Genomic DNA, 15354 nt, shown 5'->3' with positions numbered 1-15354 from the left:
ACAATATTTGGATCCGAGATGCAGTGGAGTAGAAGTAAAAGTATTGGAAATATTCAAGAAAAGCACAAATACCTCAAAATTGTACTTAACTACAGTAGGTCTACTTAAGTAAATGTACTTTTAGTTACTTTCCACCACTGACTGGGGTTATGTATGATCAGCAAAAACTCATGTCTGCAGAACAACAGAAGAAAAAGCGGGCAGAGAAATGGTAAGCTGGTCATATAAACAGCAATGACAGTATTACATTTAAAGGAGCACTTCACCCATTTTCAACATTATCATATTTATTGGTCTTCATTGAGCACATTATAAAAGGGCACAATTTCTGTCTACTTATACTCTGGGTCTCATAAAAGAGTTCAGACACCTGCCTACCATGAAACTCTATCCTTTCTCCTCCTGGAAAGTTAGAAAGCTGAAATATAATCCATAGTTCTTACATTATTATTTTTATTGCCGCAGTTAACTATGAAAACCGTCACATCTTGTCCGCATATCCGTATCTTGCTTGTAACGCCTCAATGTCTAAACTAGTCTAGTTTATCTAGTTTAACTAGACATCGAGGTGTTACAAGCAAGATACGGCTATAGAGTCTATAGCTGTTGTCACATTGTTGACATTGTGACATCACATTGTTGTGACACCACCTCATCAAAGATAAACCCTGGATATCTGTGAACATCACATTGTGACATCACATTCCGTCCGTGTCCATTGTATGCCCAGATCCCTGATGTACAGTTGTACAAAACTGCCATTTATGTGAAACGTCTATGACGTCTGACATCATACAATGACCTTTATGCCCGTATATGGAGATACCTGATGTCATCAATAGTCACACTTGCAAATTTGTGTGATGTCAGTGTGATGTAAAACGGATGCCTTTTATGGGCATAGTGGTTGGATCGGCGGTTCTACTGAAAAAGATTTTGTTTTGTGGATCAGTAACGGCAGGAGAAATAGCTAAGAACGTAGGCAAAGATTTGAGCTATCCGTGTGCGAAAGTTGGAGTCTGTAGAACCAACCATGTGCTGTGAGACCCCTGTCATGCAATTCGGCCTCTGCTTCAATTAGTAGTTGGGATGGGATGGGATTATCAAAATATCCTGCAGCACCCGCCACCCACTTTGGGAAACCCTGGTTTAAAGAACAGTGGGTTAAATCAAATGTCACTTTCTATATAGCAGCAGCAAGAAATTCATGTGCCCACATGTCTCTATTGCCCAGTTGTCCAGGTGCACACAGCAGTGGTGGAAAAAGCACCCACTTAAAGCTGCAATGTAGAAATACTCTGTTAGTAAAAGTCAGGGGGGGGGGACACTAAATAAAAAAGTATTGGTATCAAAATATACTTCAAGTAGCCTACTCATTATGCAGAATGTCCCATTTCACAAGTGTTAGGTTGTATAAACATCTTTTGAAAATAGCTGATCTACAAGTTCACAATAGTGACCTTGTAGATCTGCTATTTTCAAATGGCAGAAATGTATATAGGGCTGAAGTGCATGGTTATTGGTTAATGAATGTTTTATAATAATCAAAATCTAATTAAGTAACTAGTAAGTAACGTTTTCAACAAAAGATAGTGGAATAAAGGTACAACATTTGGATCCAAGGTGTAGTGGTGTAGGCCTAGAAGTAGCCTCACACTCAGCCTGAATTGCATTTCGTTTCACTCCAACAACATTTTAAAGCAGCGAGTCTGGAACCAGGCTAGAGTAGAAGTAAAAGTATTGGAAATTGGAAATACTCAAGTAAAGTACAAATACAGTACTTTACTTATACAAGTACAGTACTTAAGTAAATGTACTTAGTTACTTTACACAACTGGTGTCTAGATGGTTTTGTTTCCAGTTATCCCCACTGCCCAGACCATAGGGCCCATCCAGTTGGTTTTGGTGCAGAATACCCACTAACTCAGCCTCGCTAATTTACGGTAGAGAGTGCCACCTGGCGGCGTTATCACGTAAACGCAACGGATGCAAGTGTGCAAGTGAGTTTTCCACTGCTGTCATTTGTAAGAAATCTCGCGTTGCTGCAGATGGATGCAATTGGATTCCATTGGATTCCACGGACTGCATCACGCGAGATCATAGTCCAATGGGCTGTATGCCTGTGTGTTGCTGTGTCTGTTTATTCTCACAGTGAAAATGCCGGAGCTAGCAGTAGAAAATGTGGTGGTTCACCCGCTGGTGTTGCTCAGCGTCGTCGACCATTTTAATAGGTAAACAAACGTAACGACCAAATGATTTCTATGCACGTGCGTTATTTGTTTAGTTGCCTCTAAATCTATTAGGTCGTTTGCTAACATTACTGCCTTGACTAGCCGCTAAGCTAACCCAGCTAGCCATGCTGAGTCAGAAGCCCATTGAAAGTATAACGTTTGCTAGCTGTCCGAGCTAGCTAGCTTGCTAACCACTCCGTCTTTGAAACTAATATGCGTCTGAAAAAGTAATAATAATAATTCAAATATAAATTTACACTATTTATAACCACAATTGATTTACAAGGACATGGCAAAGATATGCTTGTACTGTCCATTATGCTACTGATGAATGATGTTATGCATCACACGTTGCTAAAACATCACTAACACACACTTGTGTTGTTCTTGTTCTGTTCAATATTACAGAATAGGTAAAGTTGGAAACCAGAAACGAGTCGTTGGGGTTCTTCTGGGGTCTTGGCATAAGAAGATTCTCGATGTGTCAAATTCCTTCGCTGGTGAGTTTCATCCTGTCAGTGACAGTGTAGTTACTGTATGTCATAAATAAGACATCTATAACTGGGGTCTTCAACGTTTTCAGGCCAAGGACCCCCTGAGAGAGAGATGAAGCAGGGACCCCCTCTCCATATTGTGTAAATGTGTGATGCAGATTTTCATCGATTTCATAGATTCATAGACTTGTTTGACAGCACTGTCATGAATCTATGTTGGATTCGTGTTAATGTGGTGTTGTTTTTTTCAGGCATTTAATCGCTTAAATTGTTGATACTTTGTAAACTTGACATATCACTCGGTACTTGGTCTGCTCTTTTTTTTTTTTTACCTCTACACCAAACCTATTTGCCGAAAATAGCCGATCTACAAGCTCTCAACGCATTGTGCTTGTAGATCTGCTATTTTTGGCTAATGGGATGCGAGGGTTCAATTCTTATTCTAAAAGAATTATCCTATCACACAAGAATTTGGCGGTCCCCCTGTAGTAACTCTGAGGACCCCTTAGGGGTCCCGGAGCCCCTGTTGAAGACCCCTGATCTATAATGAGCTGGCCTGTTTATATTATCCGATTCAGTAAATGTCCAACTCCAATGATTTAATTCAATGGACAGCCACATACAGTCATTGATGTTGTTATCACTGTCAATATCCCTGCAGTGCCATTTGATGAGGATGACAAAGATGACTCTGTGTGGTTCTTGGACCATGACTACCTTGAGAACATGTATGGCATGTTCAAGAAAGTCAACGGTAAGACCATGGGAACGTCTACATTATTGTATTCAATCTAAAAACATTGTGAAGTGTTAAATCATGGATATATATCTTCCATTTTCTAGCCAGAGAAAGAATAGTAGGTTGGTACCACACAGGACCAAAACTCCACAAGAATGACATTGCCATCAATGAGCTGGTCAAGCAGTACTGCACAAATTCAGTGAGTAGTTTATTTTTTTAAATTTGTAATGTTACCTTGCTTTGTGTGGTGGGTGTATGTAATATATCTCCATATGTAATTGCTTTTATTTTGGGTGACTGAATTCATGCTCTGTACTTCGTCATATAAGATCTGTCATACAGAAGAAGCGACATTTTTTAATTTCCTGAAAATGTATAGTTTTGGACACGGTTTCCACCTCAGACCTGATAGCGACGATATGCTCATATACATTCACTTCTTGAATAAATTCATATTTGTATGTTCCCAGGTGTTAGTCATCATTGATGTGAAGCCTAAAGACTTGGGCCTGCCCACAGAAGCGTACTTCTCAGTGGAGGAAATACATGATGTAAGTGACTTAATATTTGTATCACAAAGAGGGGGGTTGAACACACATTTCATTAATTTCCTGTGAGAGATTCTTTCTTTTGTTTCTAACCATATTCCCAACAGTCCAAAAAGCTTATACTTATATTAGTTACCTTTTTTATTTCAAAGTTATAGAAAATTGCATATTTAATACTGGTCCTTGATTTGTCTACTGAGTTGTATATAGGCCTACAGTAAATGGGCAGTACCGGTAGTTATTAAACTACGTTCTGGATATGAGACATATCACACTCTAAATTAAGGCAGCTGTCTTATTTATTAACATCAAAATTAGAGATGTTACCGATCAATCGGCAATGGATCGGATCGGGCCGATCAAAGCGTGATCGGCGATAATCGGTGGTTTAGATCAAAAGGTAAATTCACCATGCATCCGATCAACCAGCCGTTCAGTATGCCCACTTGAGGCCATTTTGGGGTATTGATTTCCACAGTGCTGAAGGAATAATGAGTTACTGCTATGATAATAAATACATAGTAATGCTGGTAAATAACTATAAGGCAAATATATAAATGAATTCATGAGTGAATGAATGAATTAAAGTTAAAACATTAACATTTAGAAAATATAAATAATAACTTGATCGGATCGGTGATTGATCGGTATCGGGTGATCAAACTTTTGTGATCGGTGATCGCTGATCGGTTCCAAAAAACCTGATCGGACCATCCCTAATCAAAATGTATCACCATCAATGTGTAATGTTATTTCATATCCAAATACTGACCAGAACCAAATAATAGATTGTTGTAGGGCTTTTCTAATGGCAATGTTTCTGCCTACCCAGGATGGAACTCCAACTTCCAAGACATTTGAACACGTCACCAGTGAGATCGGTGCAGAGGAGGCAGAAGAAGTAGGAGTTGAACACTTGCTCAGGTAAACAGAAAAAAGCACCCACCCGCATGCATTCACTCATGTAAGGAGAAGGCTGCGCTCTTCAGCCAGCAGTAGGTAGAAGGGATTGTCTGTGCTCAACACAGGGACAACTTGCATCAAAGAGAATAATACCGGGGCACTTCAGGAGAGACTACCCAAATTTAAAAAAAGTAAGAAATAGATACATACAGTATATCCTGCCATCTGACCTGACTGAGACATAAAAGGAAGAAAAATAGGTAGCTGTAACAACTGTACCCTGGGTCACCAGGACCAGAGTAGAGCGTCACTAGACAAGATAAAGAAAAGTGTGTAACCAACATCCTTGTTTTGTGCATTCAGATTTCACAGTGTGCTGCGCAAAGCCCTTGACAGCATTCTCACTCACTCTAGGCAGAAATGGGACAAATAAGCAAGTGATAGAGACTAGGTTTCACTGCTGGAATCAGATTTAATGCAGCTCCTGAGTCAGGTCAACATGTCAACAGTGGGCTGCGAATGCTGAGGATAAGCTCATGTAACTTCTAACATCGTCCAATTTAAAGGACAGCTGCTTTGCATTTACCTGCTGGGAAGTTTTACACGACTGATAGAGAAATAATACTTCACTATTCTTTCAAAGCATTCATCTTCCTCTTTTGTGACTTAAGTTTTCCAACAAGTTGTAGACTCGACTAAACATGCAGTTTGACAATGAACTACAATGTCTGAGGACGTGTATGTTAGGGCTGACCAAAAAAAACGAATATTTGAAGGTTTGTTCGATGGCACAGGCTTCGAACTTGAAAAAGAAAATCGAATAATCGTCCGTTTTTCCTTTGGGGGGGTCCTTTAGTGCCTCGCTCCACTCCAGTGCAGTCTTTTCTTTTCAAATATTTTGTATTAAGGTACAGTGTCAGATTGAGGCAGGTACACACACACACACACACACAGTGATGTCACACCCCAAGTCTCATTACCGTCACAATAATCATTGGTACAAAATAGCACAAGATCCGAGGTGATCACGGTACGTAAAAGTCCAGAATAGAAAGAAGAGAAACCCTGCCCATAAAAGATAATAAAAGAAAACATTTTCTCCCCTCCATATTCCCAATTTAGTGTTAAGCCAATTCCCCCATTCCAATACTCTACGCTAGACCCATCCCTGCTAATCCCCATACTAGTAGTCATTGGGAGGGTGAAGACAACAACGGTCTCCTCCGATACCCGATCCGTCATGCCACCAGCTTCTTTTCACCTGGCATTGAGGAGCATCACCGGAGGGGGGGGGGCGTAACGCATGCGGAGGTACACGCTATCCTCCCCAGTTGCACCCCTCTCTGAACAGGCGCCCTGTCCACTGTGGGAACCGTTAATGCAGAGACAGAAATCTGTCCCCCCTTCCCAATCGACTTCCCTCCCACGAACACAGCTAATTGTGTTCGTTGGAGCGCCCGGCCAAGCCGAAAGCACCATGAAGATAGTACTCCATGGTGGTGGACAGGAAGTTTCACTCCAGTGCAGTGTCAACTCCTCCTTACACACGTTTAACATTAACAACAAGCCGAAAACAACAAGAGCAACCATGAAGGCATCAGAATGGTCACCTATAGTACAAAACAAAAGAAAAGGCAGCACGCTGTCACAGATAAAGCCCCGGACAACAATGTTTGAGTAACCGTTTGAGCCTGTTTTGTCTCCCCTGCCAGAAAAAGTCCTTGAAAGTTTTATATATTCTTTGAAACTTTCATATATTCTAGTACATTGCATATTCAGTGTATTATTCAAAACTTTTTTGTTCAAATTTCGATTTTTTTTTATGGCATACAGCTCATGAATATCAAAAGTCCATATTTCAAAAATATTACAATATTACACAAGACCACTCAAAACAAGGATTTAAATAGAGAAATGTCTACCTTCTGAAGTCAGTTGCCTGAAGTCCAGTGGGAAGTTTCCGCAGTCAGTTATGATTTGGGGTGCTAGGGCATCTGCAATACTTTTTTATACAATATTCTAATTTTAGACGGAGCTGTACATACACACCACACATACCGTACTCTGTATATATACTGTACATACTGTAAAGCCCGTATCAGAGTGTACGGTGGAGAGCTATCCACCGCAAATTTGAGGTGGAAAGCTCTCCACCTCAAGTCAGAAAATAAGTGCAGGACATCATAGTCACTCACGGTGGAGTCCTGTACACCGTGACTGACTGGTCTAGATCGACCAATCAGTGAACGGGGTGTAGAGCCTGTCTGTCTGATAGTAAAAACAGAGAGATGTGTTGGGACTTGCGGTGTAAAGCTCTCCACCGCGAGGAATGACGTAACGTTGTAGTTTCATGACTCAAAAAGACTCGAAAAGACTACACCGCGGTGTACAGCCTTCCACCGCCCAGGCGACTATGATGTCGGCTTAAATGGTCACACCCAATTATTTTGTAAGGCAAACGTATTATTGCTTTTCACAGAGACATCAAGGACACAACAGTAGGCACCCTGTCGCAGCGCATCACCAACCAGGTGCATGGTCTGAAGGGGCTCAACTCCAAGCTACTAGACATTCGGTCCTATCTGGAGAGAGTGACCGCAGGCAAACTGCCCATCAACCATCAGATCATCTACCAGCTGCAGGATGTCTTCAACCTGCTCCCAGACGTAAATCTACTGGTAAGGCTCTGACTGTGCACATAATTCAGGTTTTAAGATTTATTGATTTAGTCTACATTTTTTGTCCCTTATTAACCTGAATATAAGACCCCTCTGGAAATACATCTGATACATTGATAACTACAGATGGCACCAAATGTTTTTATTGAGGCAGAGATTATTTATTTTACCAAATTTTCGCTGGCAAGATGTAAACAAAGACCACATGGACGCACAGATGATTATCTTTTTTTTTATTTTTAATATAATAAAGATGATGCGTGCTAGAGGTGTACATTGTCACTGGCCTCACGATTCGATTCGATTACAATTCACCAGGTAACGATTCGATTCGATTATCCGACGCATCACATATTTCTATATTATTGCACAACACGGCACATTTTTCATCAGTCAGTACAAGCAGTAGGAATACAATATTTATGCCAAATATCTAAATTGCTATGAATTTATGGGTTTACACTTGTTATTTTTTATTTGTACAGTACCAACAGTCAAAACATCACATTATAGGCCGATAGTGCTGTAATTTTACATCCCACAGACCAGAAGACTTACTTTCTCATAACTCGACAAAGCACTTTTATTTTGAAGTCCACCGACCGGACTTCAAGGGTTTACGATGGTCTGACTTGACACGCATTATGCTGTCGCTCATAGCTTTTACCGTTTGTCGTTGACAAAACACTGCTGTATGGAAGACTTATGAAGGGCAGTAGCATCATTTATATAGGGTTGATGGGTTTTATAAACCTAAGGGCCCCCCCTACTGGCGACAGTGTCAAGGTTTTTTCTTAAATTTATTTTGTTTACAATAAATAAAAATAGCTGCTCTACATATTAATTCATAGGCTATTTGTATTTTGTCATAATCTATAGGCCCTCCTCACAGCAGTACAGGGCCCTTTTGATCTGAAACCCATGCAGAATAAGGTCTAATTTCGCCCCTGATGAAGGGCTTGCTGTTCTTGTTTCACTCGTCGGTACTAGGAAACTACAGCACAAGTGACAAAACGTTTTGTTTTACATGGGGGTGAAATACATGCAGCAGTGCTCATCTCACACATACGCCCCACCGTAAGAGAGTTAAATAGTCGCGATTTTCTTTCTACTTGGAAAATGCTCGAATGAGCTGAAATTGAAACACTTAGTGAGGCTGTGAGCTACTGCGCTAGTCTCTCTGGAGCTCATAAGAGCCACTGCACTGTGTGTGTGTGTGTGTGTGTGTGTGTGTGTGTGTGTGTGTGTGTGTGTGTGTGTGTGTGTGTGTGTGTGTGTGTGTGTGTGTGTGTGTGTGTGTGTGTGTGTGTGTGTGTGTGTGTGTGTGTGTGTGTGTGTGAGAGAGAGCTGGTCTGGATGGAGAGAGAGAGAGGAGGAAAGAGACAGACGAGGGGCAGAGCGCTGCGCTCTGGTTACTTTCACTTGTGTTAACTTGTGTTTAAAAAAGATGTTTGCGTCCTCACTCAAACACGTATTTGCCCGGGAAAGCAAAAAGCAATCCCCACCTGTGCCCACAAGTTGTATTTACCTGCCACGGGCAACCAATGTCAACCCCTATATAAAACGGCTATAATAATCGATTATGTAACGTTGCTGGATCGATTCAGAATCACGCACGCCCGAATCGCGATGCATCGCTGAATTGATTATTCTTGGCACCACTAATGCGTGCCTAAGTTGGGGTCCATAGAAAAAAAGCTTGTTTTGAACAATACGCAATCTGGGAAAAGAATCTGAGAAATTGATTTTTCCAAACTACACCCAACACTACACTAGAGCACACAACATTTAGGACCTCTGTCAAAACATTTAGCTGTCCTTGGGTTTAAACCTTTTATTGACCAGGCTCTAATTAACAATTGGTTACATTTTTGTTTAGTTTTTATTGTGTTTATTGTGTAAGTGAGTTTGCTTAATGCAGAACATGTTACTTTCTACCTCTTGGCAGGATTTCACCAAAGCCTTTTACCTGAAGACCAATGACCAGATGCTGGTGGTCTACCTGGCCTCTCTCATCCGCTCAGTGGTGGCTCTGCACAACCTGATCAACAACAAGATCTCCAACCGAGACGCGGAGAGGAAGGAGGGACAGGAAAAGGAGGAAAGCAAGGAGAAGAAGAAAGATGACAAGGAGAAGAAAGACGAAAAGGAGAAGGAGAAAGAGAAAGGCGACGCCACCAAGAAAGACGAGAAGAAGAAAAAATGAGTGCGTCGCCTTTTGCGGTTTTCATCTCAGATTATGCCCTCTTCAACTGGATGGTGCTCTACTTTTCTCCCAAGCCACATCGCTAATGTGGGTCTGCAGCTAAAAGTAGTGCTCTATATGGGGAACGGTGTCATCTGAGATTTGGCCTTGCAATCACAACTGGCACTCGTAAGACTGTTATTATTGTACGGATGAGAGGATGATATGTTTTTCGTCGTGTTCTTGGCTATGAGAATGTGCATTCTGCTCTCTTGGTCGGTTACTGTTGTTCTACGGTATCTGGTACACATTCAAATCTGGGGTGTTAATTTTACACTTTAGTATAAAAATGGACCATAAGGGCACGGTCACAGTGCACTTTTATTCTACCTATAAGGACGGTTTAGGCCAATGCATTACAATGGGAGTGGAGCGGTTTTCTGCCATTTGCAAATTTCTACAACAAGAAAAAAATTATAATAATAACAACGCTCCATTCTCATTGAAATGCATTGTCAGAATCCACCCTCATAGGTAGAATAAAGGTGCAGACAGTGTGACCATGCTCTAAGGACCCATATGGGTCAGTTTCTGTACACAGGAGTTAGATTAACACTCCAGAATTAGCTGTGTATTGTTTTGTAAAATGATGGAGAATACGTTTTTTTGTTTCTGTATCACTCAATAAATTGGGATCACAAAGTGGTTTGTTTTCCTATTATCTAACGTTTCTTTGTATCACAGCATTGTCATGTGAAAAGAGAATAGATACAGTAAATAGAGGGTACGCCATTCATTTTATGCATGCACATACCCTCTATTACAATTTATACTTGAGTCAGTTCAAAGTTCTCTGTAAGAGAAAAGGTATAAGTAGTATTAAGATGGATAGTTTTATTGTCATTTGACAAATACATGAAATGCATAATCGAACAATTTAGTTTTATGCATAATTGTATGACTGTATATTATAGAATCTGCATACCTACCTAGGTCTATATTTTATGGACTAACATGACGTGGGAAGAACGAGTTGCAGCCAGCCAGTAAGATACGGTACACTATATATAACTATAGCGCAGTATGAGGTCACAGTGATGATCGTGTCTGTCCATGGTGTGTGAACAGACAGCGCTGCAGCTCTAAAGGACACCGGTTTACTAATTAGATGATTGCCAGTTTGGATCGATGTGGAAGGAATGAAAATTGGTAAATTGCGTCCGGTATGTTAAACTACGACAGCTTCTGCAAATGCACGCTGAAAAATATCGACGACGAGAGAGACTACCGTAAAATGTGCAATAGTGGTGGGTTGCCTCTGACAGCCTAAATCAGATTATTGGATAGGTGAAATGGATTGTGACGTAAGGTTTAAACCCCCATCGACATGTTACGGTGTACTACAGTAGGCAGTCCGGCGTGCAACATCCAGACAGTCAACAAAACGAAGAACAAGAGCATGACTCCTCATATATCGTAGTGAGTGGACCGACGGACGAACATAACATGGCTTCCTACCTCCAGGTAAGACCATCGTTCAGGTTCAAATGTTGTATTGTTCTGGCTGACTCATCAGACGGAGCTACATTTATTATTTCACTTCAGTGTTTTCTTAACTTGCTCTTCAGTTGTCTGGGTGCGGCTTTGCGCATTTGGATGGCAGGCTGCTGCTGCTGCGTACACTTGATCATAGACACACAATTGAAATAGGCTAATGTTGGGCTATACGTTTACCATCATGGGCTTGCAATTCTAAAATTCACTAATGTAAACAGGTGGTTGATGAATGGGCTCAATGTTGCTAGGCGACAGCTTGTGCGATCACTTTCACTAATGGGTTCTCGGCGCACGTTGTGTATTGTTGTCGTGCCAAACATCAAGGTGAAGTGAGTGATGCTGTTCTGTTACAGATTGCTGATGATGAAAAGGGACACGAGCTGGACCTTTTCTGTGTCCCCAAACATTATGAGGACGATTTGGACCGAGTGATCATCCCCCACGGACTGATCATGGATAGGTAACGCACAGTCTGACCTTTCTTTCCAAATCAAAATCCAATCTTTTTCCTCACATATTTGCTCTACTGGTTTACTTACAAGTTGGTTAAAATTGTAAACAACAGTGTACTGTAGGTGAAAAAAACATTGGCAGCATAATTTGTTTAACAAAACACAGTCTGCATCCTGTAGTGTTTTTATGCATGGGAGTAGAATTTGCATGGGGTAAACGGCAGTATGTCTGTAGGCCTACTCTGCATAACTAGATGCATTATGCAGACCAACATTTCTCTTCTTGTACCTGTACGATGAATGAGTGAAATAAACCTCTTGCTTCTTGTTTCTGTATAGTAACAAATGGCTTGGTGTTAAATATTGAAGGTCTCTCCTCCGTTTACATCAACTGATTTGTGTAATCCAATTTCTAATTCACCATGCATCACTCTCTCCTCCATCTTCTCCATCTTGCCTCTCAGGACGGAACGTCTGGCCCGTGATATCGTCCGGGACATGGGGGGACATCACATTGTAGCTCTGTGTGTTCTCAAAGGGGGCTACAAGTTCTTTGCGGACCTGCTGGACTATATCAAAGCCCTGAACCGCAACAGTGATAAATCAGTCCCAATGACGGTGGATTTCATTAGGCTAAAAAGCTACTGTGTAAGCTGCCCTTCTCATTTCATCTCCAAGAACAGCTTTTGCTGATGATATTGAAACAAGGAAATGATCATTAGCCTAAATGTATCCTGACTGTACAATACATCTCTTAGTTTGTGAATGCAGTGAGCCGACATACAAATTGGAGAATAAATACACTTTTGCCAAGCTAGCAATGCAATTTTTTGGTATGCAGCCAAAGTCACACTGCAATAATATATTTTCTCTGATCCTACTTCTTTGTTGTCCTCAGAATGACAAGTCTACAAACAGTGTCCAGGTCATTGGTGGTGATGAGTTGTCCAGCCTAACAGGCAAGGTTAGTACGGTTGGCTCTATGTTGAGTTATTTCATAAGGTGCAGTCAGTCTATGTCTGTACTGTAACATAGAAGTTGTATTTAAATGTGTTTCCATCTCAATTTGTTTTCCTTTATTTTCTCTACAGAATGTTTTGATAGTTGAGGTAAGATTTGTGTTCCCTTTTGATACAAATCTGAAAAAAATGTAGAGCTAAAACTAAGAGCACGATCAGCCATTCATGAACATTCAAGCAATGTTGATCCAGCATTTTGAATAGCGTTATCAGATAGGCTACAAGCTCTAGAATAGTGTTATCAGATGTGCTACAAGCTCTAGAAGTAAAGGCTATCTGCATATGACGATAGATGTATGTGAATTATAGAAAGCCCATACTTTTAGCGATTATTTCTACTTGTCACTTTGTGTTTGGAACACTGCCTGCATGCTGCATTGTTTACAATGCACTGCTGCTTTGAAATAAACAAAGCATTACTGCCTGATGTCGCTGTAGTCAGCACTGTCCTCATTAGTGTTGTTGGTGTGGAACCGTAGGATATCGTGGAGACGGGGAGGACGATGCAGAAGCTACTCTCCCTGCTGAGTGAATGTAATCCAAAGATGGTTAAAGTCGTAAGGTAAGAGCCATCAGATGCAGCTCACAGACCAGGAAGTTGAATTATAGATCTCCAGTGGAACTGACTTCAAGGTCACGGTGGCAACAACAGTGCTCTCAGCTAATGGACACGCTCCCCTTAAGTACTGTATACTGTAATGTGAGTGAGAGAGGGAGCAGCTTAACAGTTAATCTGCCATACTATTACTGTAACTGCACTGAGGAGATAGAGACCAGGGCTCTGATACTGTATATGAAAATGATTATGTCATTCTAAATGCTGTATGTTCCAAGTACTTTGCACAGAGCAACCCCAACATTAGATTTATTGTATATTATCGTATTGTCTGCCCTTTGAATTTTGTGTACTGTAAAGTTGTTAGCTTAATGCTGTCAGTGAAAAGTATTGTGACAGACATAGCTTGTCTGGTGATTCTTGTGAGGTACATTTTCTAGCTGCATGGTCACTTTGCTGCAGGGAAGAGAGATGACACACAAGCTCTCAGACAGACTTAATGGCTTACCGTTTGTTAAGAAAAAGTGTTCCAGCAAGTGCACCCTGAGAGCACTGTCGCCATCTGTCCTTACTCAGGCTTGTATGGAACACAGAGGCGATATTCTGTTCTGTTTTTAAGGTTAATTTCTGCCTAATGGATTCATTAGCAGTGCTTTTTCCACTGTCCAACGAAATGAGCTCTATAAATTAAGGTGGATTGGATTGGACTCATGTTTATCATCTTTTCTGTCATTTCAGCCTCCTAGTGAAGAGAACCCCAAGGAGCTCAGGGTACAGACCAGACTGTGAGTACCATTTAATGGCCCAGTCATTAATCTCACTGCACAGTGAAGATGTAGTCCTATCATGATGGGATCTGTAGGTCCTATGTGTCTTGGTAGGCAGTAGCTACTAGCTGCTATTCATGTCATGTTCGCATTAAGAATGGTGAGAGAGGATATATTGTTTTCATTCAGCGGGGTTTTTCCATGTAAAGATTATCGTGCATTTTTGGAAAATGTACTCCACGTGTTGCAGCTGAGCACTTAGTGAATGCCCTGACAGATGCTCGAGAAGCCTGCACGCTCACACTGCCTGTAGTTATGTTATGTAATGCTTTTAGGTTGGAGTTCAATAATCTCTTTAAGATTGCCCCTCAAGGACAGCTGTTGACAGGATACACGTTTGACTTAACGCACTGGCAGCTAAAGGGCCTGGGCGGGTGTGTGTGCGTGCGTATGAATGAATGAATGAATGAATGAATATTTTATTTACGTGTCTGGACAAATATTTGACCCATCCCATATGGGATTATCAGACACATCAAATACATACTGTACATGTAAACAAACATAGACATTCCAATGCAAAGTCCACCAACAGCTAAATACAAAGAATACATCACTGTGTGTGTGTGTGTGTGTGTGTGTGTGTGTGTGTGTGTGTGTGTGTGTGTGTGTGTGTGTGTGTGTGTGTGTGTGTGTGTGTGTGTGTGTGTGTGTGTGTGTGTGTGTGTGTGTGTGTGTGTGTGTGTGTGTGTGTGTGTGTGTGTGTGTGTGTGTGTGTGTGTGACATTTTGTATAGGCTATAGCAGAAAAAAATCACAAAGCAGATTATGCATTACATTACTGTTGGTATACATTTGATGGTTTTGTATTTCTGTTTTTCTTTCCAGACATTGGTTTTGAGGTGCCTGATGCATTTCTGGTGGGCTATGCTCTGGATTACAACGAGTACTTCAGGGATCTCAGTGTGAGTGTATTTTAAAATAATAACTTCAATGGTAGAAAATCAAGTTGGCATTCTATTTGAAGTACCTAGACCTAAATATAGAACTGAGGGGCACATTTACACTCAGGAGAACAGATGAGGATTCTTGAGACGCTGATTGTTCCCTTTACATTCTTCTTGTTCACAGCACATCTGCATATTGAAGGATGACGCCAAGGAGAAGTACAAAGTGTAAACAGAACTGGGCAGACAATAAATGAAGACGAGGACCACTGTGAT

General features: G+C 41.0%; 2 protein-coding genes across 2 annotated transcripts; both read left to right on the top strand.

The window, feature by feature from the left end:
* Positions 1-2117: 2117 nt before the first annotated feature.
* LOC308294698 (26S proteasome non-ATPase regulatory subunit 7-like) lies at positions 2118-10486 on the top strand. Its single transcript, XM_080737490.1, has 8 exons — positions 2118-2231; positions 2640-2731; positions 3387-3479; positions 3569-3666; positions 3938-4018; positions 4848-4939; positions 7398-7596; positions 9545-10486. The coding sequence occupies exons 1-8, from the start codon at positions 2158-2160 to the stop codon at positions 9800-9802; spliced, it is 987 nt and encodes a 328-aa protein (XP_080593616.1). The 5' UTR covers positions 2118-2157; the 3' UTR covers positions 9803-10486.
* Positions 10487-11287: 801 nt separating this feature from the next.
* Positions 11288-15310, top strand: hprt1l (hypoxanthine phosphoribosyltransferase 1, like; the record flags this gene model as incomplete). Its single annotated transcript, XM_080736953.1, has 9 exons — positions 11288-11305; positions 11692-11798; positions 12255-12438; positions 12689-12754; positions 12882-12899; positions 13289-13371; positions 14104-14150; positions 15020-15096; positions 15263-15310. 9 exons carry the CDS (start codon positions 11288-11290, stop codon positions 15308-15310), a joined length of 648 nt encoding a protein of 215 aa, XP_080593079.1.
* Positions 15311-15354: the final 44 nt, after the last annotated feature.

Source organism: Nannobrachium achirus (assembly GCF_963921795.1).
Source record: "Nannobrachium achirus genome assembly, chromosome: 11".
Classification (NCBI taxonomy): Eukaryota; Metazoa; Chordata; class Actinopteri; order Myctophiformes; family Myctophidae; genus Nannobrachium; species Nannobrachium achirus.
This window is presented reverse-complemented; position numbering and strand designations above follow the sequence as displayed.